The 27,757-nt window shown below is 43.0% G+C and overlaps 1 protein-coding gene across 4 annotated transcripts in view; it reads right to left on the reverse strand.

The window, feature by feature from the left end:
• Positions 1-27,757, reverse strand: part of sol (small optic lobes) — a 362,901-nt gene that overhangs the window by 41,150 nt on the left and 293,994 nt on the right. For all 4 annotated transcript variants that reach the window (XM_068380123.1, XM_068380131.1, XM_068380144.1 and 1 more), the window contains 5 exons: positions 23,429-23,662; positions 22,116-22,273; positions 21,526-21,723; positions 21,105-21,269; positions 10,118-10,314 (listed from right to left, as the gene is read on the reverse strand). In XM_068380123.1, the coding sequence (XP_068236224.1) occupies positions 10,118-10,314; positions 21,105-21,269; positions 21,526-21,723; positions 22,116-22,273; positions 23,429-23,662 (952 nt within the window). The remainder of the gene's footprint in view (positions 1-10,117; positions 10,315-21,104; positions 21,270-21,525; positions 21,724-22,115; positions 22,274-23,428; positions 23,663-27,757) is intronic.

Consider the following 27,757-nt stretch of genomic DNA (forward strand, 5'->3'; position numbering starts at 1 on the left):
TGACTGAGCATCGGTTCCTTCTCAGCATGCTCTGGATGCATTCTAGGGCTTAGTAGATCCTTGGGGCCGACGGAAAAGCCCGAAAAGCTCGACTCTGAAGATCCATACCCAGGTAGACAATGGTCTGGGATGGGACGAGCTGGGACTCCTCAAAATTGACCAGGAGGCCCAGTTCCTTGGTCAGATCCATAGTCCATCTGAGAATCTCCAGACAGCGACGACTTGTGGGAGCTCTTAAAAGCTAGTCGTCTGACGGAGCCGGACACAAGATCATGGTACTGCTGCACAGTCTGTGAACTGTCAACCATGGGGAAGCGAGGAAGTACAGCGACAACCCGAAGCTGTCTAGACTGTCTGGGTCGTACAGACAACTCCTTATCGGGTTGCTGAGGTTGCCGCACTGCGTCACAACAAGTCACTTCTGCTGGTTGTTGAACGTCTTCCCAGTGACACACTGACTCCGTAAACAAAAAAATCCTCTAACAAGGACTAAGCTTGGACTGCATGTCTTGCAACAAAGCTCAAAGTCTATGGGAACAGGTGTGGTAACAGACGGGGTTAGCGACTGAAGTGGAACCATTACCCTCCCTGGAAGCATGTTATGCTTAAATAAAAGTCCATAGGAGGCTAAGCAGCTAAAGGCTCCTCTCCAAATGACAGAGTCCTCAAGGGAATATCAGAAGGAGGGAGAATAGCACTTTCTCATCTACAGGAACCATATCCGAGAAAAGCTAAGTTCTCTCAGTGAGGGTTTCACTGGTGCAAAAGCAGCAGACTAGAAGGCAACGTTATGAAACTGCTTGACAGTCTAGTGAGTTGGCAACAACCAAAGATGTGTGACTGAGGAGCATGCGGTAAGGTATGCAGAGCATGCTGTATGCAGAGCATGCTGTATGTAGAGCATGCTGTAAGGTAAGCAGAGCATGTTGCATGGCGTGCGGCTTATGCTGCATGGGAAGAGGCTCATGCTGCATGGGAAGAGGCTCATGCTGCATGGGATGAGGCTCATGCTGCATGGTATGAGGCTCATGCTGCATGGGATGAGGCTCATGCTGCAAGGGATGAGGCTCATGCCGCATGCGTTGAGGAGGATGCCGCATAGTATGAGGCTCCTGCCTCATGGGTTGAGGCGGTTGCCGCATAGCATGAGGCTCCTGCCTCATGGTTTGAGGAGGATGCCGCATAGCATGAGGCTCCTCATAGCATGAGACTCCTGCCTCATGGGTTGAGGAGGATGCCGCATAGCATGAGGCTCCTGCCTCATGGGTTGAGGAGGATGCCGCATAGCATGAGGCTCCTGCCTCATGGGTAGAGGAGGTTGCCGCATAGCATGAGGCTCCTGCCTCATGGGTTGAGGAGGATGCCGCATAGCATGAGGCTCCTCATAGCATGAGGTCCCTGCCTCATGGGTTGAGGAGGATGCCGCATAGCATGAGGCTCCTCATAGCATTAGGCTCCTGCCTCATGGGTTGAGGAGGATGCCGCATAGCCTGAGGCTGCTGCCTCAAGGATGGTGGAGGTTGCTGCAACGCATGAGGCTGCTGCCTCAAGGATGGAGGAGGTTGCCGCAACGCATGAGGCTCCTGCCTCAAGGGAAGAGGAGGTGAGTTGAGGCTCTTGCCTCAAGAGTTGAGGTTCTTGCCTCAAGAGTTGAGGCTCTTGCCTCAAGAGTTGAGGCTCTTGCCTCAAGAGTTGAGGTTCTTGCCTCAAGAGTTGAGGCTCTTGCCTCAAGAGTTGAGGTTCTTGCCTCAAGAGTTGAGGCTCTTGCCTCAAGAGTTGAGGCTCCTGCCTCAAGGGTTGAGGAGGTTGCCGCAACGCATGAGGCTCCTGCCTCAAGGGAAGAGGAGGTGAGTTGAGGCTCTTGCCTCAAGAGTTGAGGCTCTTGCCTCAAGAGTTGAGGTTCTTGCCTCAAGAGTTGAGGTTCTTGCCTCAAGAGTTGAGGCTCTTGCCTCAAGAGTTAAGGCTCCTGCCTCAAGGGTTGAGGAGGTTGCCGCATAGCAAGAGGCTCCTGCCTCAAGGAAAGTGGAGGTTGCTGCATAGCGCTGGTACCTGGCAACTCCCAATGCGGCAGCTCACGCATGGAGGCAGGAGGAGCCTCAACATCATACGTCTGGCAGGGTGGACTGCGCAGAGGTGGAGGAGCGCTCGCAGGAGGAGGTGTGTTAACCTTCTCTGCCTGAAACTCCTTCATCAACACCGCAAGCTGAGACTGCATTGTCTGCAGCATAGACCACTAGAGTCTAAGAAAGACAACAACAAACGGAGCTACTGTCCATTGAGACTGAGGGTCTAAAACAGCTGGTGCGGCAACAAACGGAGTTACTGCCTGTTGCGGTACCACCTTGCCTCTCTGGGAGGTGTGCAGTTGTCGTACTGCAGCAAGTCCGAACTGACCCAGTGGTAATGGCTCCACCTAGGAGTTGGACTTGCGCGGAAGGGACCGACTTGCACTTAAAAGCTGCAAGATTTGGTCCATGGTTTCTGCGAGAAACCTCTTCCGCAGACGAGGAATAATGGGCTCTCTCGTCTTTGTGTGGGTGGGGTGATCACGTCGGCTACGTGAGCTGGTTACACCCGAAACCACGGAGGGAAACGTCTGTTCGTCGATCAAGGCCTGATGAACCCATAAGTCCTTCGACGTTACTTCTCCCCTGGCTTGGGAGCTTGTAAGAGGTCCCAGACTAGGCGAACAACTGGCACGAACAGACGAACCCTCGAACGCAACACTGTAACACTTTGCGCTTATCACTTTATCACTTTTGATTTTCTGTTTGCACTTATTTCACTGAACTCGAAACTTTAAGTGGTTTGTACCTGAAACACGCAATTCTATCCTTCATTAAAAGTTAGTAATTGCGAAAACAGTATTACAATGTAACAGAAAAACATAATGAAAGATAAATAATTCAGTGGCTGGAAAAGAGACTAAACTAGATCAAATAAACTACGTTTAAAATCTCTCACCGCATAAAGCCTGGGAACAAGAATAAAACTCTAGAAACGTTTACCTTCTTCCCCTAAAGAGACTAGGGAGAAGAGCAAAAACGATAACAACGTTACCCGCTTGAACGAAACGTTTATCCTCCTCTCTCTCCCTCCGTCTCTATCTCTCTCTCTCTCTCTCTTGACTTAGAACCTGAGAGATGAGCCCAATTATATATATCGTTAAAACATATTATTGTTAAAGGAAAAAAACTGAAAGATTTCCCAAATAAAAAGTTCCTTTATTAGAATCAAAACCATTTAAGCTAAGAAAGAATGAACAAAACGCTAGAATCGGTTTACTCTTACTGCAACGTGACACCGTGAATACTCTCTCTCTATCGTAACGATAGAGCGCAAGTTGAACGTTCTGAACGTCAACAACTGCAGAGACAAAACAAAACGTTAGTTCAACTTTGAAAACAGTACGAGACTATCAAAGAAATTCTTTCAAAAACATTAAAATAGCATAATATGTTAACAGGTAAAAACGAAATGACGGGCTCAATGTTAATTAACTTCGGTTCCAAGAAAAGACCGCCTACTATTAGGAAAGGTCGAATATAAACAAATATAAAAATTAATTTTAATAAGTTTATAATAAAAGGAAGTTAATCGAAGAGGCCTATAAAAGGCGGAGAGATATAAAATAAATCTATAACTTTTGTTAAGCAAAATTAAGAAAGAGAGTCTATACTCTCTTCGACACCAACACTTCCGTCTAAGGGAAGGGTCGGCCATTAAAAGTGAAAGAGAGTTCATACTCTCTTCGTCACCAAAATTAAATAAAAAATTAAATCAAATTAATTCCAAAAACTTGCTAAGCTAATGATAAAGCTTCCTGAATAGCGAAGGCTAAACTCTAGAGCAAATACATCACCAAATCGTGAGCAATAACTCCAGAATCAACAGCGTATCCATGTAGGTCTAGCCGGAGGCACGACAGAGGAAAAATTGAGGTGGTGTTGACAAGAAGTACTGGAGTACCTGACCACAGATGGCGCTGTTGTGTTCACCCCCACCTGTATAGCGATCGCTGGCGTATCCCGACCGTAGATTTCTGTCGGCAACAGAGTTGACAGCTACATGATTATCGGGTAAGATTAATATTGAAAAAGGGGACCTCTCCTCTCTACGTTCTGTTTTGTAATCATGAAAAAAGGAAATATTAGTTTTAGTATAAATGAGCATTTCAGGAAATAGAAAGTTTTTAAATCTAAAGCAAAAACTTTATTGATCAATATTAATTTTTGGTATAATAAATGGATTCATTAAAACTTTTCATTATAATATAAATGAAAAAATAATTAAAAGCATAAGCTTAAAAATCTAAAGCAAAAGCTTTATTAATCAACATTAATGTTTGCTATAGAAAATAGATTTATAAAACACATGTCATTATAATATAAATGAAGGAAAAAAAATGTTTAGAATGAGTGGAGATTATAAGCAATAGATCGAAGAAACTTGATTTTGTCGTCTTCATCATATAGCTCAACAGTCCTCTTTATTATATCACTGACATTTTAGTATTCTATTGAATTATGAGTCCCATCTCCTCATTCAAAATGCAATATTTTTGTTTTGACTAAAATTTCCTCCAAAAATAACATACATTTCCATATATTTGGATGACATAGGACAACATTTTTGGAAAAAGCATTGTTGAATCCTTCAATGCTCTTGTAGGTCGGTGGCATGCAACACTCCACTCTTGAATGAACATTCTACATGGTTATTGGGAACAACGGCAATGACCTCCTCCTATTGTTACCCCTTCCTCTCATAACACCAATGTATGTTAATTCAAAATAAGAAAGAAATTCTTCTGGAATATCTTCATCTGCTAAGTTTAGACCTGAACAAACATTTATAAAGTGAAAAGTGGTATTTTTGGAATAAATGATCAATAACAAAAAGAAAATGGTCTAAAAGAAATATCATGTTAATTAATAGTAGTTTAAGCCCAATAAACATTTACAAATTTCTCACAAGACAATGGCAATGTTCCAGCTGGCAATTTTCCACACTGGCTTTTTTCCGACTGGCAATTTTCCCCACTGGCTTTTTTCCGACTGGCAATTTTCCGACTAGGAATTTTCCTAGATCTGCCAAGGTCTAGTCTCTCAAGGTGACTAATTTTTATGAGACATCAGACTTCATGCTGGAACTGGTGTAACTAGATTGTCGAAATAAAGGTATTTTCTGAACAAGATGCCTCCAATCTAATCATAAAATAACTGATGAAATTCAATTATAGTTGGGCCTTGAAATCTGTGGGGGTTAGGTGACAAAAACAGGCACAAAGATTGAGAATCTGTGAAGGTGTGGTGCCCTGAGGTGGGTCAACTCATAACCTACCATCTCACTGACCATTACCTACCTACAGTTAACTAACAAACTACATTATTTTGATACGCTTTCTATCATGGTATTCTAGTTCATGCTACTTTTTAAGGGTAATTGTACATTATTAACCCTTTTACCCCCAAAGGACATACTGGTACGTTTCACAAAAGCCATCCCTTTACCCCCATGGACGTACCGCTACGTCCTTGCAAAAAAAGCTATAAAAATTTTCATATTTTTGATAAATTTTCTAGAAAATTCAGGTATTTTCGAAGAAAATGAGACCAACCTGACCTCTCTATGACAAAAATTAAGGCTGTTAAAGCAATCTAAAAAAAAAAAATATACTGCAAAATGTGCTGGGAAAAAAATAACCCCTTGGGGGTTAAGGGTTGGAAATTTCCAAAGAGCCTGGGGGTAAAAGGGTTAACTAACAAACTACATTATTTTGATATGCTTTCTATCATGGTATTTTAGTTCATGCTACTTTTTAAAGGTAACTGTACATTATTAACATAGCTTCAGTCAAAGGCAAGACAACTCATGAAATGAAAGTCATTGTCATACCACGCTTTCTTTAGTAACAACAAAACACTTGTTTGTATCAAACAACACTCAATGGTACTGTAACGTAAAAAAAGTCACTAATAGTTGATAGTTTAAATTTACCCAAAATTTAAACCAACAAAATAAAATCCTTTAATGAAGTAAACTTTTCTTTCTAACAACAATGAAAAATGCATTTACACATCCAGAATTCTTTGTGGTAACTAGACTGATACCTAAGCTAGATTAATGCAACTTTAGTCATTGATTAGAGTAATTATTCATATCTAAAAAAATCAAGATGAAGAACAGAATTCCTTCTAAAACCTGTAAATGAGATAATTTAAAGAAAAATTCTCTTTAATTCTAGTTATTCAAAGATTTTCTTTTATTCACAATCGCTAATGTTAAAGAAATGTAATTATTCATGTATAAGGTTAGACCAATGATTGTTCTATAAAATGTTTCAAAAGGGAAACAGCCTTCACACTAAAAGGTATCTGTATTCAAATATTTTTTTTTCTGTTTACATTCAATAAACTTAACGGAAAACTTTTCTTGCACTCAGGAAAAAATCTAGTAATGGCTATAAAATCATAGAAACTGCAAAAAAAAATAAATAAATAAATAAAAAAATAAAAAATTTACCTTAATTAATCATTAGGGTATCTTAACAGAATATAAGATTCAGTAAACTTTATGCCTCTATAGGCAAGGAAGTAATTCGGAAGGCTTATGTTAGCGCATCTTGTAGCCATGAAAAATATAAAAGGTAAAATTCTAATTGAGATGGGCTCACTGCCAATCAAAACATGAATCTTTAGTTATACTGAAATAATCTTTATTGAATATTCATGCCATAATAAAGGTACAAGAAAGGTTGAACATGGTTACCTCTACCTTCCCAATAGTCAAGATAACATAAGATGAAGAAAATAGTATTCCCAATTTTCTCTGGATGACCTTGAACTAAAAGCAAACAATGCAAAGAGGTAAAGCTGTTACCAAATTTTAACTTTTGATTACTGATTAAAGCCGTAAACTAACAGATGACATATCTTTCAAAAGGGGCAATGTGAATTAATACAATTTTTCCATCACATAAGCACAAAACTACGGATGCCAGCTAGGCCTGGTATACATTTACTTTACAAAAAGCTAGGAAAAATTTAAATCATATTGAGGAAGTTTGTATGATGATGGCCCAGCAGCATAACCCTTATTTTGACCCCTATTGCAAAATTATATGGAATAAAAACTATTCAGAATGTTCCAAATATTCTGGATAAGTACCGTATACACTCGTGTAATGATCGACTTCGTGTAATGTTCGACCCCCATATTTTGCCTTCAAAATCATGAATTCCTCATATATCTCATGTAATGTTCGAGTCTTGATTTTGGCAGTAGGCTAGAGGTCTTTTATCTCCAGCATACCATAATTACTAACAAAGTAAGGGTTATGCCTAAGTGCGACAAACAAATGTATAAAACAAATCGGAACAACACCTAAATACTAACATCTGTTTACAATAACAATTGAGTATTCAGCGTACATTTTCTAGCGAACACTTTAGTTGCAAACAGACGATTATCATCACCGCCTAATAGCTTTCAAAAACAAGCAGACACTACAAGTAGCAAACAAAATTAGTTCATCGTTTTGAGTAACAAATTACCATTACAGGTAATTGCAGGTAATTACGGCGATTATAATTACCCGTTATGCTAATCATTTTTTTCCTCACAATATATATGAATAAGAATTTACTCATAACCCATCAAGATGTCTACCAAGAAATATAAAAAATTTACAGCAAAATTCAAGCTTCAAGTTATTGCAGCCGCTATCCGCTGAAACAAATAACGTTCAAGCCGTAAAAATGTTTGGAGTTACCGAAACTAGCGTTCGAACTTGGAGAAAAAAAAAATGTGGATTTAATTAAAAAAATTTTTTGCGGTTTATTATTAATGTCAATTAATATACCATACCAAGTAAAATAAAATGAGCATAATTTTTTCATTAACCATATCACGTTATTACATACGCAACCCGACTGTTTGCTAGTTTCATACCTGCTGCGTTATGGTAAAGTCATTACTCGTAGCGGAAAAAAACTATTTATGATGGTTTAGGAAATAAAATCCATGCTAATAATATGCCTGGTGTTAAATGAACATGGTTAGTACTGTATATATAGGCCTAGCCTATGTTTACCTACCGGTATGTAACCTTATATACGTGTAAGTATAGCCTACGATTACCTACCGGTAGGTAGCATAGCCTAGGGTAATGTTCGCGTAGGCCTAGCTTGCGTTTACCTACCGGTAGGCCAGAAATTTTTACTTTTTCAAATACATATCTCGCGTAATGTTCGACCCTTACTTTTTTAACTGCACAATAGGCCTTCAAAAATCGAACATTACACGAGTATATACGGTACTTACCATCAACAAAAATATTTTTGAGAATTATCAAAATTGCCTTAAAATTTGTCAGCCGAGCTCTTTCCCGACACTTTTTTCTCGCTTCCATAGCTCCTAGAATTCCCTGATGATGTTGTTTTGATAAATTTAACAGTGTTAGCAGCGGACCACTGAACTGATCAGCAGGCAAGGTAATTTGAAAAGACCCAATAAGACCCTGTTTGACCTGGAAAATTACCAGAATGGCATCTTTTTTATCTAATCACAATTCATGAACTCAAAAATTCAGATAGGGTAATGGGAGTCTCAAGCATCCTTGTTCCTAGCAGACTAGATATGAAGATGGCAACATATTTCTCCAAGAGCAATCTAGTTCAAGCTTTTTATACTAGTGATTTGTTCTGTAACTGAAGAACCCTAAAGTTAACATGATGATAAACTTTACTTATCAAAGGGAGTTTACTTCTTATTTACATAAGATAAGACTCTTGGGCAATTTTTTAGGCCTTTGCACACACTGTAGAGTTGGTGAAATGCGTCATTCTTACCAAATCCAAGTCTATCTTGTCCACTGCAAAAAAGAGAAAGTTGATGCAACTCGAATGTTCTTACTTCAGCAACTTTGCATGATGTAAGTACAGCAATATACATGCTTCTTTCTATTCAATATTGATACTTTATTAGTGTGCCACGTGGATTGCCAGAACAGAGGATCAGTGAAGTAATGTTAATTTGAGCTTGCAAGAAACCGATGGCAGAGCAAAGTTCAATGTGATTAAACAGTATTAATTTGGTGACTAAAATACCCGCAAGACGGACACGACTACGAATGACAAGAAAATGGGAAGGAAATTCCCATTTTCTAAGCATGCAGGAGATCTTGGCTGTTGTCATACAAAGAGATACTACCGCTAGAGAGTTATGAGGCCTTTTGACTGGCCAGACAGTACTACGTTGGATCCTTCTCTCTGGTTACGGTTCATTTTCCCTTTGCCTATACACACACACACACACACTGAATAGTCTGGCTTATTTATTACATATCCTCCACTGACCTCATAGTCCTGACAACATTGAGATTAGCAAACAATTTTTCTAAATCCAAGGGGTTAACTACTGCACTGTGGCCACTTTCCTCTTGGTATGGTAGAAGAGACTCTTTAGCTATGGCAAGCAGCTCTTTTAAGAGAACACTCCAAAATCAAACCATTGTTCTCTATTCTTAGGTAGTGCCATAGCCTCTTTACCATGGTCTTCCACTCTCTTGGGTTAGAGTTCTGTTGCTTGAGGGTACACTCGGGCACACAGTTCTATCTTGTTTCTCTTTCTCTTGTTTTGTTAAAGTTTTTGTAGTTTGTGTAGGAGATATCCAATCTGATGTTGCTCTTTTTGAAATATTTTATTTTTCCTTAAGTTTCCTTTCCTCACTGAGCTATTTTCCCTGTTGGAGCCCCTGGGCTTATAGGATCCTTCTTTTCCAAATAGGGTTGTAGTCTAGCAATAATAATAATAATAATAATAATAATAATAAAAGGCCCCTCACATTGTAATTTACTAGCTTAGAAACAAGGATTTCTTAAGATGCCAGGGACAATATGAACTGAAAAGCAGGTGGTACCGTATATGGTTGTGCCATAGACTAGTTAGTTACTATCAAATGTTAGATGGTGTTTTGGTTCCCAGAGAGGAAGTCCTTTTGCAGGGGGAGAGAATGGAAAATTTATATTCTGGAGTAAACATCAACACAGCTTGAGTAGTAGCAATATGAACATCAAGGGAGTTTCATAAATGTAATAAGCAATTTGATTCTTACCTGTATGCCAGTGGTTGAATGCTAAGCATACTGCCATGTATGCTCCTGGTTCAAGCATTGCATGGCACCCAACAAAGCCACGCACTTGTCGCTTTGAATGTTTTACTAGTGCTCCTACAGTAGGAGAAGCAGTAGCATTTGTACGAAACAGAACTACACACAAATCCAATGGAGATCTCTGCGAGTTTTCAGAATTTCTGGAAAAAGAAACAAGATATCTATGAACTAATGTTTTCTGCTTTATAAATCCAAAAACTACTCAAAAATTTAAAATGATGACTAGAAATAATTCAATAAGGAAATTTAAAGTGAGCTTTGAGAATTCATCAAGACAATTAAAAGCAATTAAAGAAATATTATTATCTGTTTCTCAATAGTTACCTGACCTAGCAAGAGAACATTTTTGCCTTTACTGTACTGTGCAATAATTTTAGTCTCCTTGGAACAGCTGATGTCATATTGCATAAGACAATGCCAACCCCTCACAAACCCCTCTACTAGTCATGAATTTTTGTCATGTAATAAAAATTCACAACACCAAACAACTATGAAAGGTAAGATGTGAGGGAGAGGATTATTGAGATAATTTTGTTATAAACATTACAAACTTTTAATAGAAGTTTTTCAGCTGGAACTTGGCAGTTCAAATCAATAATGAGGCGTCAGTAATTACTGGAGGGTAGCAGGGATACCTCACACTCCACCTGATGGCTCAGCGAGTAGACACTCTGTTCTTCACTTAGGGCTTGTGGGGTGGATAAGAAGAGAAATATAACTGAAAAGACTCGTGTATGTATTGCCAGGAAAAATGCAAATTACTTTAAAAATTTGTGATTTGTTTCTATGCAGATAGAAATCTTAGTCCATCAATAGAAGGCTTTTCCATAGGTGGGATGCAGTCCTTAACCAAACTGGCTGGTTTAAAATCACAGGATATTATACACTCAGTCCTTTGGAGGAGCATGAATGTTGATTCCAATCCACCTCCTATGACCTGAAATTCAAGTGATAGGGCTAGGTTTCTGTTGTAGACAGATGGTTCAAGGAAGAACCTATATCAACAAGGTGTGTACTGTCTTCGATGTAAGGCTAAAATAGAATGATGGATTTACTTTACTATACATCCTTCCCATCATCAGAAGGATTGGGGGAAAGCACTTCTATCTTAATCTAAAACAGAATAGTAACTTGGTATGGTAGCTTTCTTACATCAAGGTGCAATATAGCGACATAACAGTTCGATAGTTGCATTAAAAGGAGAATAGGCCAGACATGCTTACTCTTATCTTAGACTGATATTGCAACAGCTATTTTAGTTGAGATGCTCCTCTCCTTGTGAAGGAGCTAGGTATGATACACTGCCTGCTGAGCTGGTACCAAAAGTCCTACAGAAAACGTATTGAGTGACTTGTGGGCACATTCCCATAAATAATGGGCCGTGAAGGAGGTCTAGCATTTCCAGATTTTTCCCACTGACAGGTTCTTCTGATCTCGTGAGCATGAGCCTTTGGCAATTCATCAGGCTCACTTGTTGCCTGGCTTATTGCACTATTAATAATCTCATGAAGCCAGAAGGAGATGGTGTTTTTAGAGATTTTTTTTAATCATGCTAGAGCTGATGAAGAGGTTCTGTAGTTGAGGTTTGAAGAGTTGTGTTTATTTCAGGTAGCATCTTAGGGCCCTCAAAGGGAAACAAGTAAATTATTTGGATTATTAGTTGCTTCCTTGAGTGAGGAGACATGGAAAGATTACAACTTCGAATTGCTTACGGCTTGATATTGAGTTTTCACCACAAAGTCTGGAACAAAGGAGAGCAAAACCTTTCTTCACCCTCTCAGAATGGCTAAGTACATACAATAAGCCGTGCTGTTCTCCCACTCTCCTTTTAGTGCAAATACGAAACCCATTCTAAGAGTTAAGGCCTTGTTCCACACTGGAGGCTATAGTTCTCTTGGATGGCCAGACTTCTCAAAGCCCTTCCTTGGCATTGCTAACTCTCAAGACGAGGACAAATCTAACTTCTCCATCTGAAAACTTGGTTCAACTATGACTGAGAAGTGCTTTTCTCTATACAGAAACACAAGGAAGTCTGTGATCAGTTGAACAGAGGCATCAAGAGGAAAAGTCCTCCTCCTACGGCTCCAATCACAAAAGATGGCCCATTCTGCCTGGAGGACTGCCGTGGAAGGAGAAGTCCTCCTTCTACGTGACCTATCACAGAATATGACCCATTTTGCCTGGAGGACTGCCATAGAAGACTTTCAAATGCATCCAGACATCTGCACCTTGCAAATGCCTTTAATTTGAAAGGGATGCTGGATAACCTCCACCTATGAAGTGACAGGGATGTCACCCAGTTATGAAGTCTCTGTAGGTGGGGCTGGCAGATAAAGTTGGGGCAAATGGGTAACTCTCCCAGAACTTTGGTCAGAAGCATTAGAAGGTCAGGGTACAATTCTGCTTGAAGTTACTTGTGGGCTACCAACGTTATCTTGATGCTTGGGATAGACTGCGTCCTGTTTACCTCCCTTCTAATTAGGCAAAATGGCAGAAAAGCATAGACCTCTAGGCTATCCCAAGGGTGTTGAAATGCATGCTCTAATACCTCTGTCTGATCTGGAACTGATGAGCAGTAAATTGGGAGCTTCTTGTTGAGCTTCGTCGGAAAGAGGTCAATTATTGGAAACCGCACAAAGTCAAGAGGCTTCTTGCCAACTTGAGGATAAAGGGATCACTCTGATCAGACCACTTGTCCCTATCAACTTGGGGTGTCGGCAATCACATTCCCTTTGTCGGGAATGAATCTCGTTGACAGCTCGGCTGAGTTGTTCAGTGCCCACTCGTAAGCTGCATCATCATCTCACAGAGGTGCTTTGAAACAGTAACTCCTTCCTTGTTGACGTATGCAACTATAGTAGGGGTATCTCATCAATGCTACTGAGCAGCCTATCAGGTCCTATTAAGTGACAGCAGCAATATGATTGCTGCTTTCAATTCCGGAAAGTTGATATCCTGGCTCTTCTTCTCCTAATCTATTCGTGGCAATCATTTCCCATGCATCGACCCAAGGAAGTTACAGATTTTCTTCAGTGGGTAGCAGGTTGGTCAAGACACCAGCCACCCATTGAGATACTACTGCTAGAGTTTTATTGGGTTCTTTGACTGGCCAAATAGTACTACATTGGATACCTCTCTGGTAACAACTAATTTTTCCTTCTCCTACTCAAACAACGAATAGTTTGGCCAATTCTTTACAAAGTTTGCTCTTTCCTCATACACATGACTACAATAAGATAACCAGAAAAATCTTCTTCATTCAAGGGGTTAACTACAGCATTGTCATTGTTTAGTGGCTACCTTCCAATTGGTAAGGGTAGAAGAGACCATCTATGATAAGCACTCCAAATTCAAACCATCATTCTCTAGTCTTGGGTAGTGCCATAGCCTCTACACTACGGTCTTCCATGTCTTGAGTTCGAGTTCTCTTGCTTGAAGGTACACTCAGGCGCACTATTCTATACATTTCCTTATTTCCTTTCCTCACTTGGCTGTTTTCCCTGTTGGAGCCCTTAGGCTTAATTATAGCATCCTGCTTTTCCAACTATGGCTGTAGCTTAGCTAGTAATAATACTGATAATAATAATAATAATAATAATAATAATAATAATAATAATAAAAATAATAATAACAGTCATAATAATAATACTGCATCATCGAAAATGGTATTATGCTTGCTTCCATACCAGTAACCCCGTCATTGTAAACCATGTTATTATCACCCCTGAAGATAATTCTACACTTGACATTTAATAAAATATTTGAGACAATGACAAGAACGAAGGAAAAAATATAATTTCTGATAAAGAATGTGGAGTTGAAAGGGATTTTATTTCAAATGTCTTTTAATTTAGCAAAATATTTGTGTCTATGCCAAATAGCAGACTGAGGTCAAAATAATATGAAGTTTACTATAATACCATGATATTGTTATCAATTCTCTCGGTATGGAGCGGGGAATAGCCAAGCAGTGGGTTACAGGCATAGGTTGTGTATCAAAGAGGTTAGGAAATAGCCAAATGTACTATATATCAGGCTAAAGTTAAATTAGCCTCTATTTCATCAAGTGATTAAAATGTTATTTTCATTAGTAAAATAAATTTTTGAATATACTTACCCGATGATCATGTAGCTGTCAACTCCGTTGCCCGACAAAAATCTACGGTCGGGATACGCCAGCGATCGCTTATACAGGTGGGGGTGTACTCACCAGCGCCATCTGTGGTCAGGTACTCCAGTACTTCTTGTCAACAAGACCTCAATTTTCTCCTCGGTCCACTGGTTCTCTATGGGGAGGAAGGGCGGGTCATTTAAATCATGATCATCGGGTAAGTATATTCAAAAATTTATTTTACTAATGAAAATAACATTTTTCAATATTAATCTTACCCGATAATCATGTAGCTGATTCACACCCAGGGTGGTGGGTGGAGACCAGTATACATGTTAACAAAGAAGCTAAGTATCCCGTATTTCATTTTTATTAGTTATTCAAAATAACAATAAAAAATAAATAAGTACCTGGTAAGGAAGTCGACTTGAACCATTACTCTGCCTTTAATAAGTACGTCTTCCTTACTGAGCGTAGCGGTCCTCTTAGGATGCTGAACGACTCTTAGGTGGCTAAAGTATAAAGGGCTGCAACCCATACTAAAGGACCTCATCACAACCTCTAACCTAGGCGCTTCTCAAGAAAGAATTGACCACCCGCCAAATCAACCAGGATGCGGAAGGCTTCTTAGCCGACCGTACAACCCAAAAACAACAATAAAAGCAATCAAGAGAAAGGTTAAAAAGGTTATGGGATTATGGGAATGTAGTGGCTGAGCCCTCACCTACTACTGCACTCGCTGCTACGAATGGTCCCAGGGTGTAGCAGTTCTCGTAAAGAGACTGGACATCTTTGAGATAGAATGATGCGAACACTGACTTGCTTCTCCAATAGGTTGCATCCATAACACTCTGCAGAGAACGGTTCTGTTTGAAGGCCACTGAAGTAGCCACAGCTCTCACTTCATGTGTCCTTACCTTCAGTAAAGCAAGGTCTTCTTCCTTCATATGAGAATGAGCTTCTCTAATCAGAAGCCTGATGTAGTAAGAAACTGCGTTCTTAGACATAGGTAGCGAAGGCTTCTTAACAGCACACCATAAGGCTTCTGATTGTCCTCGTAAAGGTTTTGACCTTTTCAGATAGTACCTAAGAGCTCTGACTGGGCAAAGTACTCTCTCCAGCTCGTTACCCACCAAGTTGGATAGGCTAGGGATCTCGAACGATTTAGGCCAAGGACGTGAAGGAAGCTCGTTTTTAGCCAAAAAACCGAGCTGCAAGGAACATGTAGCCGTTTCCGATGTGAAACCTATGTTCCTGCTGAAGGCGTGGATCTCACTTACTCTCTTATCTGTTGCTAGGCATACTAGGAAAAGAGTTTTTAATGTGAGGTCCTTGAAAGAGGCTGATTGTAGCGGTTCAAATCTAGATGACATCAGGAACCTTAGGACAACGTCTAGATTCCAGCCTGGAGTGGACAACCGACGTTCCTTAGAGGTCTCAAAAGACCTAAGGATGTCCTGCAGATCTTTGTTGGAGGAAAGATCCAAGCCTCTGTGGCGGAAAACCGCTGCCAACATACTTCTATAACCCTTGATCGTAGGAGCTGATAGGGATCTAACGTTCCTTAGATGTAACAGGAAGTCAGCAATCTGGGTTACAGTGGTACTGGTTGAGGAAACTGCATTGGCCTTGCACCAGGTTCTGAAGACTTCCCATTTAGATTGATAGACTCTGAGAGTGGATGTTCTCCTAGCTCTAGCAATCGCTCTGGCTGCCTCCTTCGAAAAGCCTCTAGCTCTTGAGAGTCTTTCGATAGTCTGAAGGCAGTCAGACGAAGAGCGTGGAGGCTTGGGTGTACCTTCTTTACGTGAGGTTGACGCAGAAGGTCCACTCTTAGAGGAAGAGTCCTGGGAACGTCGACCAGCCATTGCAGTACCTCTGTGAACCATTCTCTCGCGGGCCAGAGGGGAGCAACCAACGTCAGCCGTGTCCCTTTGTGAGAGGCGAATTTCTGAAGTACCCTGTTGACAATCTTGAACGGCGGGAATGCATACAGGTCGAGATGGGACCAATCCAGCAGAAAAGCATCCACGTGAACTGCTGCCGGGTCTGGAATCGGAGAACAATACAATGGGAGCCTCTTGGTCATCGAGGTAGCGAACAGATCTATGGTAGGCTGACCCCACAGGGACCAAAGTCTGCTGCAAACATTCTTGTGAAGGGTCCACTCTGTGGGGATGACCTGACCCTTCCGGCTGAGGCGATCTGCCATGACATTCATATCGCCCTGAATGAACCTCGTTACCAGCGTGAGCCTTCGATCTTTTGACCAAATGAGGAGGTCCCTTGCGATCTCGAACAACTTCCTCGAATGAGTCCCCCCCTGCTTGGAGATGTAAGCCAAGGCTGTGGTGTTGTCGGAGTTCACCTCCACCACCTTGTTTAGCTGGAGGGACTTGAAGTTCATTAAGGCCAGATGAACCGCCAACAACTCCTTGCAATTGATGTGGAGTGTTCTTTGTTCCTGATTCCATGTTCCCGAGCATTCCTGTCCGTCCAATGTCGCACCCCAGCCCGAGTCTGATGCGTCCGAGAAGAGATGGTGGTCGGGGGTCTGAACAGCTAACGAAAGACCTTCCTTGAGAAGAATGCTGTTCTTCCACCACGTTAGAGTAGACCTCATCTCTTCGGAAACAGGAATTGAGACCGTCTCTAGCGTCATGTCCTTGATCCAGTGAGCAGCCAGATGATACTGAAGGGGGCGGAGGTGGAGTCTCCCTAACTCGATGAACAGGGACAGCGATGAAAGTGTCCCTGTTAGACTCATCCACTGCCTTACTGAGCATCGGCTCCTTCTCAGCATGCTCAGGATGCACTCTAGGGCTTGGTTGATCCTTGGGGCCGACGGAAAAGCCCGAAAAGCTCGACTCTGAATCTCCATACCCAGGTAAACAATGGTCTGGGATGGGACGAGCTGGGACTTCTCTAAATTGACCAGGAGGCCCAGTTCCTTGGTCAGATCCATAGTCCATCTGAGATTCTCCAGACAGCGACGACTTGTGGGAGCTCTTAAAAGCCAGTCGTCTAAATAGAGGGAGGCTCTGATGTCTGCCAAGTGAAGGAATTTCGCAATATTCCTCATCAGTCGCGTAAACACAAGAGGTGCCGTGCTTAGGCCAAAACACAGGGCTTGGAACTGGTACACAACCTTTCCATAGACGAATCTCAGGAAAGGTTGGGAGTCTGGATGGATGGGGACGTGAAAGTATGCGTCTTTCAGGTCTAACGAGACCATCCAGTCCTCCTGCCTGACCGCTGCTAGGACCGACTTCGTCGTCTCCATAGTGAACGTCTGCTTGGTGACATAAGCATTGAGCGCACTGACGTCCAGCACCGGTCTCCAACCTCCTGTCTTCTTGGCTACCAGGAAGAGACGGTTGTAAAAGCCCGGGGATTGATGGTCCCGGACTATGACCACTGCCTCCTTGTGTAGCAAGAGCGACACCTCTTGTTGCAACGCTAGCCTCTTGTCCTTCTCCTTGTAGTTGGGAGAGAGGTTGATGGGAGATGTAGCTAGAGGGGGATTGCGGCAGAACGGAATTCTGTATCCCTCCCTCAGCCACTTCACAGACTGAGCGTCTGCACCTCTGCTCTCCCAAGCTTGCCAGAAGGTCTTGAGTCTGGCTCCTACAGCTGTCTGGAGAGGAGGGAAGTCAAAACTTGCCTCTTGTGGACTTGGAACCCTTCTTGGACTTGCCACGGTTACTGTCTGCACGGGTACCTCCTCTGCTGGAGGTTCTGCCACGAAAGGGTGGGATGAACCTGGAAGCAGGAGTATCAACTGCTAGAGGGCGGTAAGGTTTAGTCACGGAAGGTAAGGTCTTAGCCTTACGTGCAGAAGAAGCCATGAGGTCATGCGTATCCTTCTGGAGAAGAGAGGCAGTCATCCCTTTAATTAATTCCTCCGGAAACAGACACTTGGATAGAGGAGCAAAAAGTAACTCTGACCTCTGGCAAGGGGTGATACCAGCAGATAAGAAGGAGCACAGATGTTCCCTTTTCTTGAGGACCCCTGATACATAAGAAGCCGCAAGCTCGCCAGACCCATCCCGTATTGCCTTGTCCATGCTGGACATGATCAGCATGGCTGAGTCCTTGTCAGAAGGGGCAGTCTTCCTGCTTAAGGCTCCCAGACACCAATCGAGGAAGTTGAAAATCTCGAAGGCACGAAAGACTCCCCTTAACAAGTGATCAAGATCTGTAGGGGACCAGCAGATCTTCGAACGTCTCATAGCCAACCTGCGGGGAGAGTCAACCAGACTTGAGAAGTCGGCCTGGGCAGAGGCAGGAACCCCCAAGCCAGGTTCCTCTCCCGTGGCATACCAGACGCCCGACTTAGAAGCCAGCTTGGGAGGAGGAAACACAAAAGAGGTCCTTCCCAGTTGCTTCTTGGACTGCAACCAATCCCCCATAACCCTCAAAGCTCTCCTTGAAGATCTGGCAAGAACAAGCTTGGTGAAGGCAGGCGCAGTAGACTGCATGCCCAGAGCAAACTCGGAGGGAGGAGAACGAGGGGTTGCAGACACAAAGTGTTCAGGGTACAACTCTCTGAACAAAGCAAGGACTTTGCGGAAGTCTAAGGAGGGTGGCGAAGACTTGTGTCCTTCAACATCAGAAAGAGGATCATCAAGATGAGCAGCTTCATCCTCAGAAGCCTCCTCACCCGACAGTTGAGTTGTAAGAGGCAAAGGCAGAGCAGCAAGCTGAACGGCTGAATCCTGCAGAACGGGTGCATGCGTACCTGCGGATCCATCATCATGCCTCTGCTGGACAGACTGTGAGCTGGCAACAACAAAAGCAGAGGGCCGGTGAGAGGGAGGGTCTGCGGTGGGCTGAGGAGCATGCGGTGTGGTATGCAGAGCATGCTGTGAGGCATGCGGCTCATGCTGCATGGCATGCGGCTCATGCTGCATGGGATGCGGCTCATGCTGCATGGTAAGCGGCTCATGCTGCATGGCATGCGGCTCATGCTGCATGGGATGAGGCTCATGCTGCATGGTATGAGGCTCATGCAGCATGGGATGAGGCTCATGCTGCATGGTATGAGGCTCATGCTGCATGGAATGCGGCTCATGCTGTAAGGTCTGCAGAGCATGCTGCATGGGCTGAGGACTGCGCAACTGTGGAGGAGCTCTCACAGGAGGAGGGATGTTAACCTTCTCTGCCTGATAATCCTGCATAAAAGCCGCAAGCTGAGACTGCATAGTCTGCAGCATGGACCACTTAGGGTCTACTGTGCTTGGAGCAGAGGCCTGTTGAGGGACCACTCTACCTCTCTTGGGAGGTGTGCAGTCATCCGATGACTGCGGCGAGTCGGAACTGACCCAGTGGCTACACCTGGGCCGTTGGACTAGCTCTGAAGGGACTTTACGCTTAAGCGGTCGTGAGACCTTAGTCCACCGTTTCCTCCTGGAAACCTCTTCCACAGACGAGGAATGTAAGGGCTCATTCGTCTGGGAGTGGAAGGGACGATCCTTAGCAGATACGTCCGCAACCACTGAGGATACATCTGTGCGCCGATCAAGGCCCGCCGAACCCTTTGGTCCTTCGACATTGCTTCTCCCCTGGGCTTGGGAGCTTGCAAGAGGTCCCGGACTGGGAGGACGACTGGCACGCACAGATGTATCCTCATGCGCAACACTGACACTGACACTATGCACAGCACTAGCACTAACACTTCCCACTGCACTCTTCGCTTTCAGCTCTCTGACATCCGCCAAGAGCTGATTGCGGTCACTAACCAACGACTCCACCTTATCACCGAGAGCCTGAATGGCACGCAACATATCAGCCATTGCAGGCTGAGCACTCGTAGCAGGTTCGGGGGTCACCACCACAGGGGAAGGAAAAGGTTGAGGGGCATGGGGAGAGGAAATAACCAAAGAGCGAGAAGAACTCCTCCTATCTCTCTCCTTCTCTAACCTACGAGTATATCTGAGGAATTCATTAAAATCGAATTCCGAAAGCCCAGCACATTCCCCACATCGATCTTCCAACTGACAGGATTTTCCCCTACAATTGGAACATACGGTGTGAGGATCAACAGAGGCCTTCGGAAGACGCCTATTACAAGTCCTAACACTACATCGCCTATATTTAGGAACTTGGGAAGTGTCAGACATCTTGAATTCTAGAAGTAGTCAAAGGGGGAATTCCAAAGTAAAGCAAAGATCGTTAACCAATGAATCAAATTAATACCAAAAGCTTGCTAAGCTAAGGCTAAAGCTTCCTGTACAGCGAAGGCTAAATTTCAGAGCAAATACTTCACCAAATCGTGAACAAAAGACTCCAAAATCAACAGCGTATCCATGTAGGTCTTGCCGGTGGCACGACAGAGGAAAAATTGAGGTCTTGTTGACAAGAAGTACTGGAGTACCTGACCACAGATGGCGCTGGTGAGTACACCCCCACCTGTATAAGCGATCGCTGGCGTATCCCGACCGTAGATTTCTGTCGGGCAACGGAGTTGACAGCTACATGATCATCGGGTAAGATTAATATTGAAAATTCTGGAATCGCTGTTGTAGGTCAAGATACAATATGAACTAAAACATTAACAAGGTCAATAAATTGAGTGGGTGTAAAAACACAAAAAAACAAACAATAACAAAACTTAAGACTAAGAAAGTTTAATGCTAAAAGAGATACGCAAAAGATTATTGCAGTCCATGCAGAGAATATTCTATAATAACCAAAGACTAAATACACGTCACTAAACATTGTTATCAATTTTTGCAAGGTTTGTTGCAATATCTAAAGAATTAACTATAATATTAAGACTAGCATCAGAGTCTGATTATACAGCAATTAATCAATTACCTGTGACCTTCCTGAAATAGAGAAAACTCCACTTCTGTTGGTTCAAGAACTGTGATAAATGTTGGGGTAAGAGCTTGTCGATCAGCCATTGACGGTAGTGAACCAGTCACTCGTACTTCTGACCAGTTGCTATGAACCTTGCATATATCTATACAGTCGAAGTACCTGAAAATATAGTAGTGATCTTAGTACAAATAGAATTTACAGAAATATATATATACATTATTTTGCATGAATAATTCTGAAATATTGTTTTAAAAAAAGAGGGACTAATTCCACCATCAACCAGTACTGTACAATAGTCTGAAAAAATACTTAAAATAACCAATGAATATCATGACAAATTATTTCATATATCCCTATTTTAAGGAAAGACAAATGTTTAATTTATAGATAAACTGCATACAAATCATAATCATACTTTAATACATCTTGAAATGATATCCAAAAGACCCCATCATCAGCTCCATGTGGAATGAGTTTCTCTCTCAATTCAGGCGTCCAAACAGAAGATTCGTCACACCAGTCCCCTTTCCAAGAGTAGTGTCCCCAAGGATTACGGAGACGTAACAGTCGGAATCCACCAATGTCTTGTACATCTAATACAGAGTATGCATGTCTGGAAATAATGATGTACTGTGATGCTAAAACAATCTTAATAGTTTTGCAGTATGAAGGGAAGTTAGAAGATACAAAAAAATAGTCTTGAGAGAGGAGAGAGAGAGAGAGAGAGAGAGAGAGAGAGAGAGAGAGAGAGAGAGAGAGAGAGAGAGAGAGAGAGAGAGAGAGGAGAGAGAGAGAGAGAGAGAGAGAGAGAGGAGAGAGAGAGAGAGAGAGAGAGAGAGAGAGAGAGAGAGAGAGAGAGAGAGAGAGAGAGAGAGAGAGAGAGAGAGAGAGAGAGAGAGAGAGAGAGAGAAGAGAGAGATTTGCTTAGCTATGTGATTTTCAGTGATATATTTACTGTATAGCATGTTAATTTTCTACACTAAAATTTTACTTGAAAATATTTACCTTGGCCGGAGACCTTGAGCCTTATACTCCTCATCAACAACCTTCATGTTACCACCACCACAGGAAGCTCCCATTAGAAACCCAGCAGAACGAGAGCTTAATAGCTGTGCCCAGATTAGATCCTCATCAATATCATCTTCATGTGGGCTGGAGGATGCCTGAACAGAAAAATAATTGAAACTATGTACTTTACTTGTGTTTAATATATAGATATTTAACATATTTGGTCTTGTAGTGTACTTAAAAAATTCCTCCATCTGTGTTTCAATAACAATTTATACTCCCCACATTGATCTAACATGGTGCTTTGTTCACCTCAGCATGGCAGGATAGAAGTTCACCTGTTAACCCTTTTACCCCCAAAGCTATTTGGAAATTTCCAACCCTTAACCCCCATGGGATTATTTTTTCCAATCACATTTTGCAGTATATTTTTTTTAAATTGCTCTAACAGCCTTAATTTTTGTCATAGAGAGGTCAGGTTGGTCTCATTCTCTTGGAAAATGCCTGAAGTTTCTCAAAAAATCATCAAAAATATACAAAAAAAATTAAAATAGCATTTTTTTTTGCAAGGACGTACCGGTACGTCCATGGGGGTAAAGGGATGAGTTTTGTGAAACGTACCAGTACGTCCTTTGGGGGTAAAAGGGTTAACCTTACACTGCATGCAAGAATACATTTGGAGAACAGTGTAGACATACCCAAGGTTATCAAAGAATTAAGGAAATTGAGAAAAACCAGATAAGCAATAGTAAGAGCAGATAAAAAACCAACTAACGAGAAGAGTGAAATGAGACTGTGTTGTCCATAAAACAAAAAAAAAATAATGACCAATACAAATGGCAGGAGGCTAGGTCCTCACGGATTCTGGCGACATTTGACTTTGTTGTCGATGGAGGACTTGGGTAATTATACATTGAGGACCAATTATTGTCTTTTAAATTTTATTATTGAGAAGCCCAGGCTTCAAAGAAGTAATAGCAAGTGAAATTTGGTAAGATTCTTTGGAATACATGTAATTTTGTTTAATATTTTATCCCATTTCCTAATTACAGTCTTCATACATATTTAGATAAATCATGAATAATACAATATTTCCAATATTTCCAACATTTACAAGTTTCTACAATATTCTCACTCTTCTTTAGAGATATAATGACACAATATAGTAAAAATGGAACTTGGACCTGAAAAAAATGACATTAACAATCACTATTCCCTAATAGGAGGAGGTGGTTCAGGTAGTCTGTAAGCACTGATAAAAAAAAAAAAAAACTGTGTTCAGTCCCAAAATATTAAAAAAATGAACAAACCTGCAAAGGCAAGCTTTCACATGGTGCACCAGTAAGTGTCGCTAATCCCTCTATGGCACGGCCTGACACTAGAGCTTCATAACACCCATGTACCTTGGCCACAGCTTTTTCAATTAAGGGCACCCACAACTGTCGTCTCTTAGCCTGTGAATATACCAAGTGCCCTCGACGATCACAAGGTAACAAATCATCCACAAGCACCGTCACCCAACGCCCAGCTTTGCAAAGACGCACCTACGTGAGTAAAAGATAAATCAAACTCAACAGAAGTATAAATGAAGAAAAATTTAACAATGCAAGGGCAATAAAAAATGAAATAAGCATATAGCAAATAAAAACAAGATACAGTTTCATGTAAACGATAAAGGTGGAAAAAAAAAAGACAGAAAACATGATATTCCAATCAGACTTCTCAATGCCAACTAATAGTTGCATAAATACAGCACCCTAATGTATAATATATGCAGTACAGTATGCTTTTTTCAAATCATGCTACAATTCTTTTCCATCAAAATATATCTAGATAATACACCATTTTGAAAGGATATAAAATACACTTGCCTAAAAAGATTTTTGAAATAACAATTTAAGTTGACTATTTACTAATAAAAAAATCTACACAGCACCCTTACTTAGGAGTTCATAGTGAACCTAGAAATGTTTTCTATGAAGTTTTAACCTTGATTTTCATAGCTGTTTTCATTGTGATCTTTTAAATACTACAGTACATTAATACTGATATTTTTAATGGTCGAGGTAGATAATCAAAATTATAACTGTAAGGCAATACCTGTTAGTTTTTTGGTATCATAAGTTCCTCTACTGTTATTACCAGAAAATGCCTTTTGCTTTCAATGCATCGTTTAAAACAAATCAAAATTATAATAAAGCTCTTAGTGTTCAAGCCTTTACAGGTTAAGTTTTAGTGATGAGATTCAATTGTAGTTGTATTATCTCACCATAAATTATTACTTCTTATCTTCAAACAATATTTTACCTATAATACAGTGTGTTCCAGTCAATTTGAAATTCTCTGAGTAATGTGTTTCCTATGAAGTTTTATTCTTGATTTGGTTTCATATGGGTACCTAGAGGAATTTTAGCTTCATATGGCCAACAAAAGCTCCCTGGATTTTTCTCATTTCTTCATTACCATCCTAAAATGACATGTATTACCTATTATCATGGGTTTTCTCAGGCTTAAACACCATTTTTTATGTTATCTTTTCACTTCTACTTCAATCTTATGTGCTAAGGGTAGGGAAATCACAAATTTTAAGTAATTTGTATTTTTCCTAACATACCGAGAAACACTTTCTTAGGAGTCACTGGTGGCTCCTCTCTAACGACCAGAGTTTTGCGTAGTTTACCCTACCATTCTCCATCGTGACCCGTTAGCGGAAGAGAACGTGACCTGGGGCAATGCCCGAGGTCAGCCATGTGGCGACGATCTCTACCTAGTCAGTATGTTTTCTGGTCGCGTTGTGTTCACACACATCGCTCCTCAAATTCTCTGTGCGACCCCCTTTGTGCTCGTTACTATGTGGTTACCACATGGTCTCGATTCCTTCACAAGTGATTAGTGCCTTATCTGTGTTCTTTTAGGATCGTTCCTTTGTGCTTTTACTGGCTTTTTAGTGCTTTCCCTTGCCTTATACTTGGGTCTAGCGATCTCTGTTGTGCTATGGAGTACGATCGCCGTTGTCCTGGGCCTAGAGCCGGGAAATCATGTAGGGCTTTCTTGTCAAAGCCTGTTGGCGCGAGGTCCAATGGGTGAAATGCGGCACGATGAAGACGGATTCGAAGAGGTCTCCTAGGGAAACTAGCTTGTCTTCCCCTGCGACGTCGGCAGGAGAGGGGTCAGGTAGAGTGCATTCTTCTCCCCTACCCAGAGTAGGGGACGAGGTAAGTCCTTGAAGTGTAAGAAGTTGGTGCCTCCTTCCCAAGGGAGAGATGTTGTGGGGGAGTCTTCTTTGTCCAGGGCAGTTCAGGCGCCTACAAGTGAGTGTGTGGGGGTCCGAGGGACGCGACTCTCTCTCGTAGGGACCGCGTCTCGGCGGAGGGCCCCATGTGGCCTAATAATGTTCCTTTTTTCTTATCACCAGATTCATGGGTAGAAGCCTCAGGCGCTTCAGCTACGGAGGGATCCGCTGGCGTGGGATGTACCAGGGACGCCGTTGAAGTCCCCACTGGACATGGAGGAGGTCCTATGCTAGTCCTTCCCCTTCATGGCTCGTTCAACGGCGTGGTTACCGGCAAAGTCATCGGTTCCAGAGATTTTTCGTCTGCCATCTACGTCATGGTTACGGCTTAGCCCCAGGAAGACACAGTCCGGTATGAGGTTGCAGTACGAAGGCAAGTCAGACTCATCGGGGCTCGATCCTTCGGGCCCTTCAAGCGAGGAACGTCGGAGACGACACAGGAGGAAGAGAGATCGGTCTGTGTGGAGGACCTCCCCTTGCGGTCTCCCACAGGATCTCGGGACGGGAAGTCCTCGTTCCCCTCCATACAAGCCAAGAGCCCCGCCAGAGAGTCAGCCGGTGGGCGGAGGTCCTCGTCTTGAGGCCTAAGTCCCTTCCTAGAGCCACTCCATCCGCTCAGCGGAGGGAGCCGTCTCCCAGGATGGGCAGCCTAGACGGGTCTCCCCATCGAGATGATAGACGGGGATGGGCACCTCCGTCGGTCTATTTCACGGAAGAGCCCGTCCCGTCATCCAGGGCCTCGAGGAGAATGGGTCTAGTTCCCAGACAACAAGCTGAGGGACCTAACTAGGACCTCAGACTTGATACCTAAGAGCGCAGGAGACAGTCCTCCTAGAAGGGCTTCCAAGAGCCTCGCCAGGGAGACAGCCGCGGAGTAGAGGACCTCGTCTTGTAGACCTAAGTCCCGTCCTAGAGCCACTCCATCCGCTCAGTGGAGGGACCCGTCTCCTAGGATGGGCAGCCTCGACAGGTCTCCCCATCGAGATGATAGTCGGGGACGGGTGCCTCCGTCGAACTATTTCACGGAAGATCCCGTCCCGTCGTCCAGGACCTCGAGGAGGAAGGAAACGTCGGCCTAAGGGGGTAGAATGAGCCGAGGGTCCCGTCAAGGTCCCCGTCGGATAGGCGTAAGGCCGCGAAATAGACGACTATACCCGACTCTCGCCTCCACGGCAGTGCCCATCCTCAGTCCACAACCTAGGGCGGAGGCGCCCGTTGCCACAGCTCATCAACCCCGGACGGAGTACCTGGTCTACAGCAATGAGGGCATGCTAACGGAGGACTCCGCTTACAGGGCGGAGGTCCTTGTCGCCACGGCAAGACCCATCCTAGCAGAGGACTCCGCCTTTAGGACGGAGGCCCTCATCACCACGGATATGCCCGTCATAACAGGGGGCCTCGCCACCATGACCATGCCCGTCATAAGAGGACTCCGCCTAGAGGACGGAGGTTCTGGATGCCACGGCAATTCCCGTCCAGTGTCAGATCAAAGTCCTGTCTACAATCAGGAGCTCTGTTGGAGGCTCTCCCGGGGCAGCCTCGACGAGTCAGCCCGAGGAAGGAGTCTTCTGACACCTTCACGGAGGAGCCCGTCACCTCCTCAAAGGCTCAAAATGACGGAGGCACCCTTCTCGCCTGGAAGGGCTTAACCGCGAGACTCGTTCAGAGCGGAGGTGCCCGTGATGAATCTACACCCCATCGCGAATCTTGGAGGGTGATCTCCTTGATAAGGGGACACAAATTGAGCAGCCAATACCTCAAGAAGTAATTGACTGGCGAACTGGCCTTAACAGGGTTATGGAGGAACCTGTCTAGAAGAAGTCATCTTTGGCTCCTTCCGAGGAGAGGGACGTAAAGTTGGGTGTACCCACTGATAAGGTGTTCACCCGAATAGGGACACCTCCAAAGGTCACAGTACAGCCAAACTGCTACAGGGCCTAAGATCACAAAGCAAGTATTAGGCCTTAGAAGGTCGTCCACTTGGGACTAGTGAGAGGAAGTCATAGTAGGGGTAGGACAAGGTGCCCCGGAAGACCGGCTAAATCTCAGTTGACCCAAACCAACAGAATGACTTACATTGAGAATAACCCTGGATTCGTCACAGGTCAAGGCCTTTTCCATCCATAGACAGTCTGGACAACCTGGACCAAGTTCTCCTTCCCTTCCTTCGAGGACATCCCAGAAGAATGAAGGATGGGCAGAGGTTGGTAGGACATCTGGTGTCCTTAGAGAAGCTAGTTCCACATGGGAGACAGATCCTAGGAGGGTTCAATGAAACTTAAAGGAGAGTTGGAACCAGAGAAGTTCCCCAGACAAGTGGTGCCAGTCCGCCAAGAAACCAGACAAG

Source organism: Palaemon carinicauda, chromosome 1 (genome assembly GCF_036898095.1).
Source record: "Palaemon carinicauda isolate YSFRI2023 chromosome 1, ASM3689809v2, whole genome shotgun sequence".
Classification (NCBI taxonomy): Eukaryota; Metazoa; Arthropoda; class Malacostraca; order Decapoda; family Palaemonidae; genus Palaemon; species Palaemon carinicauda.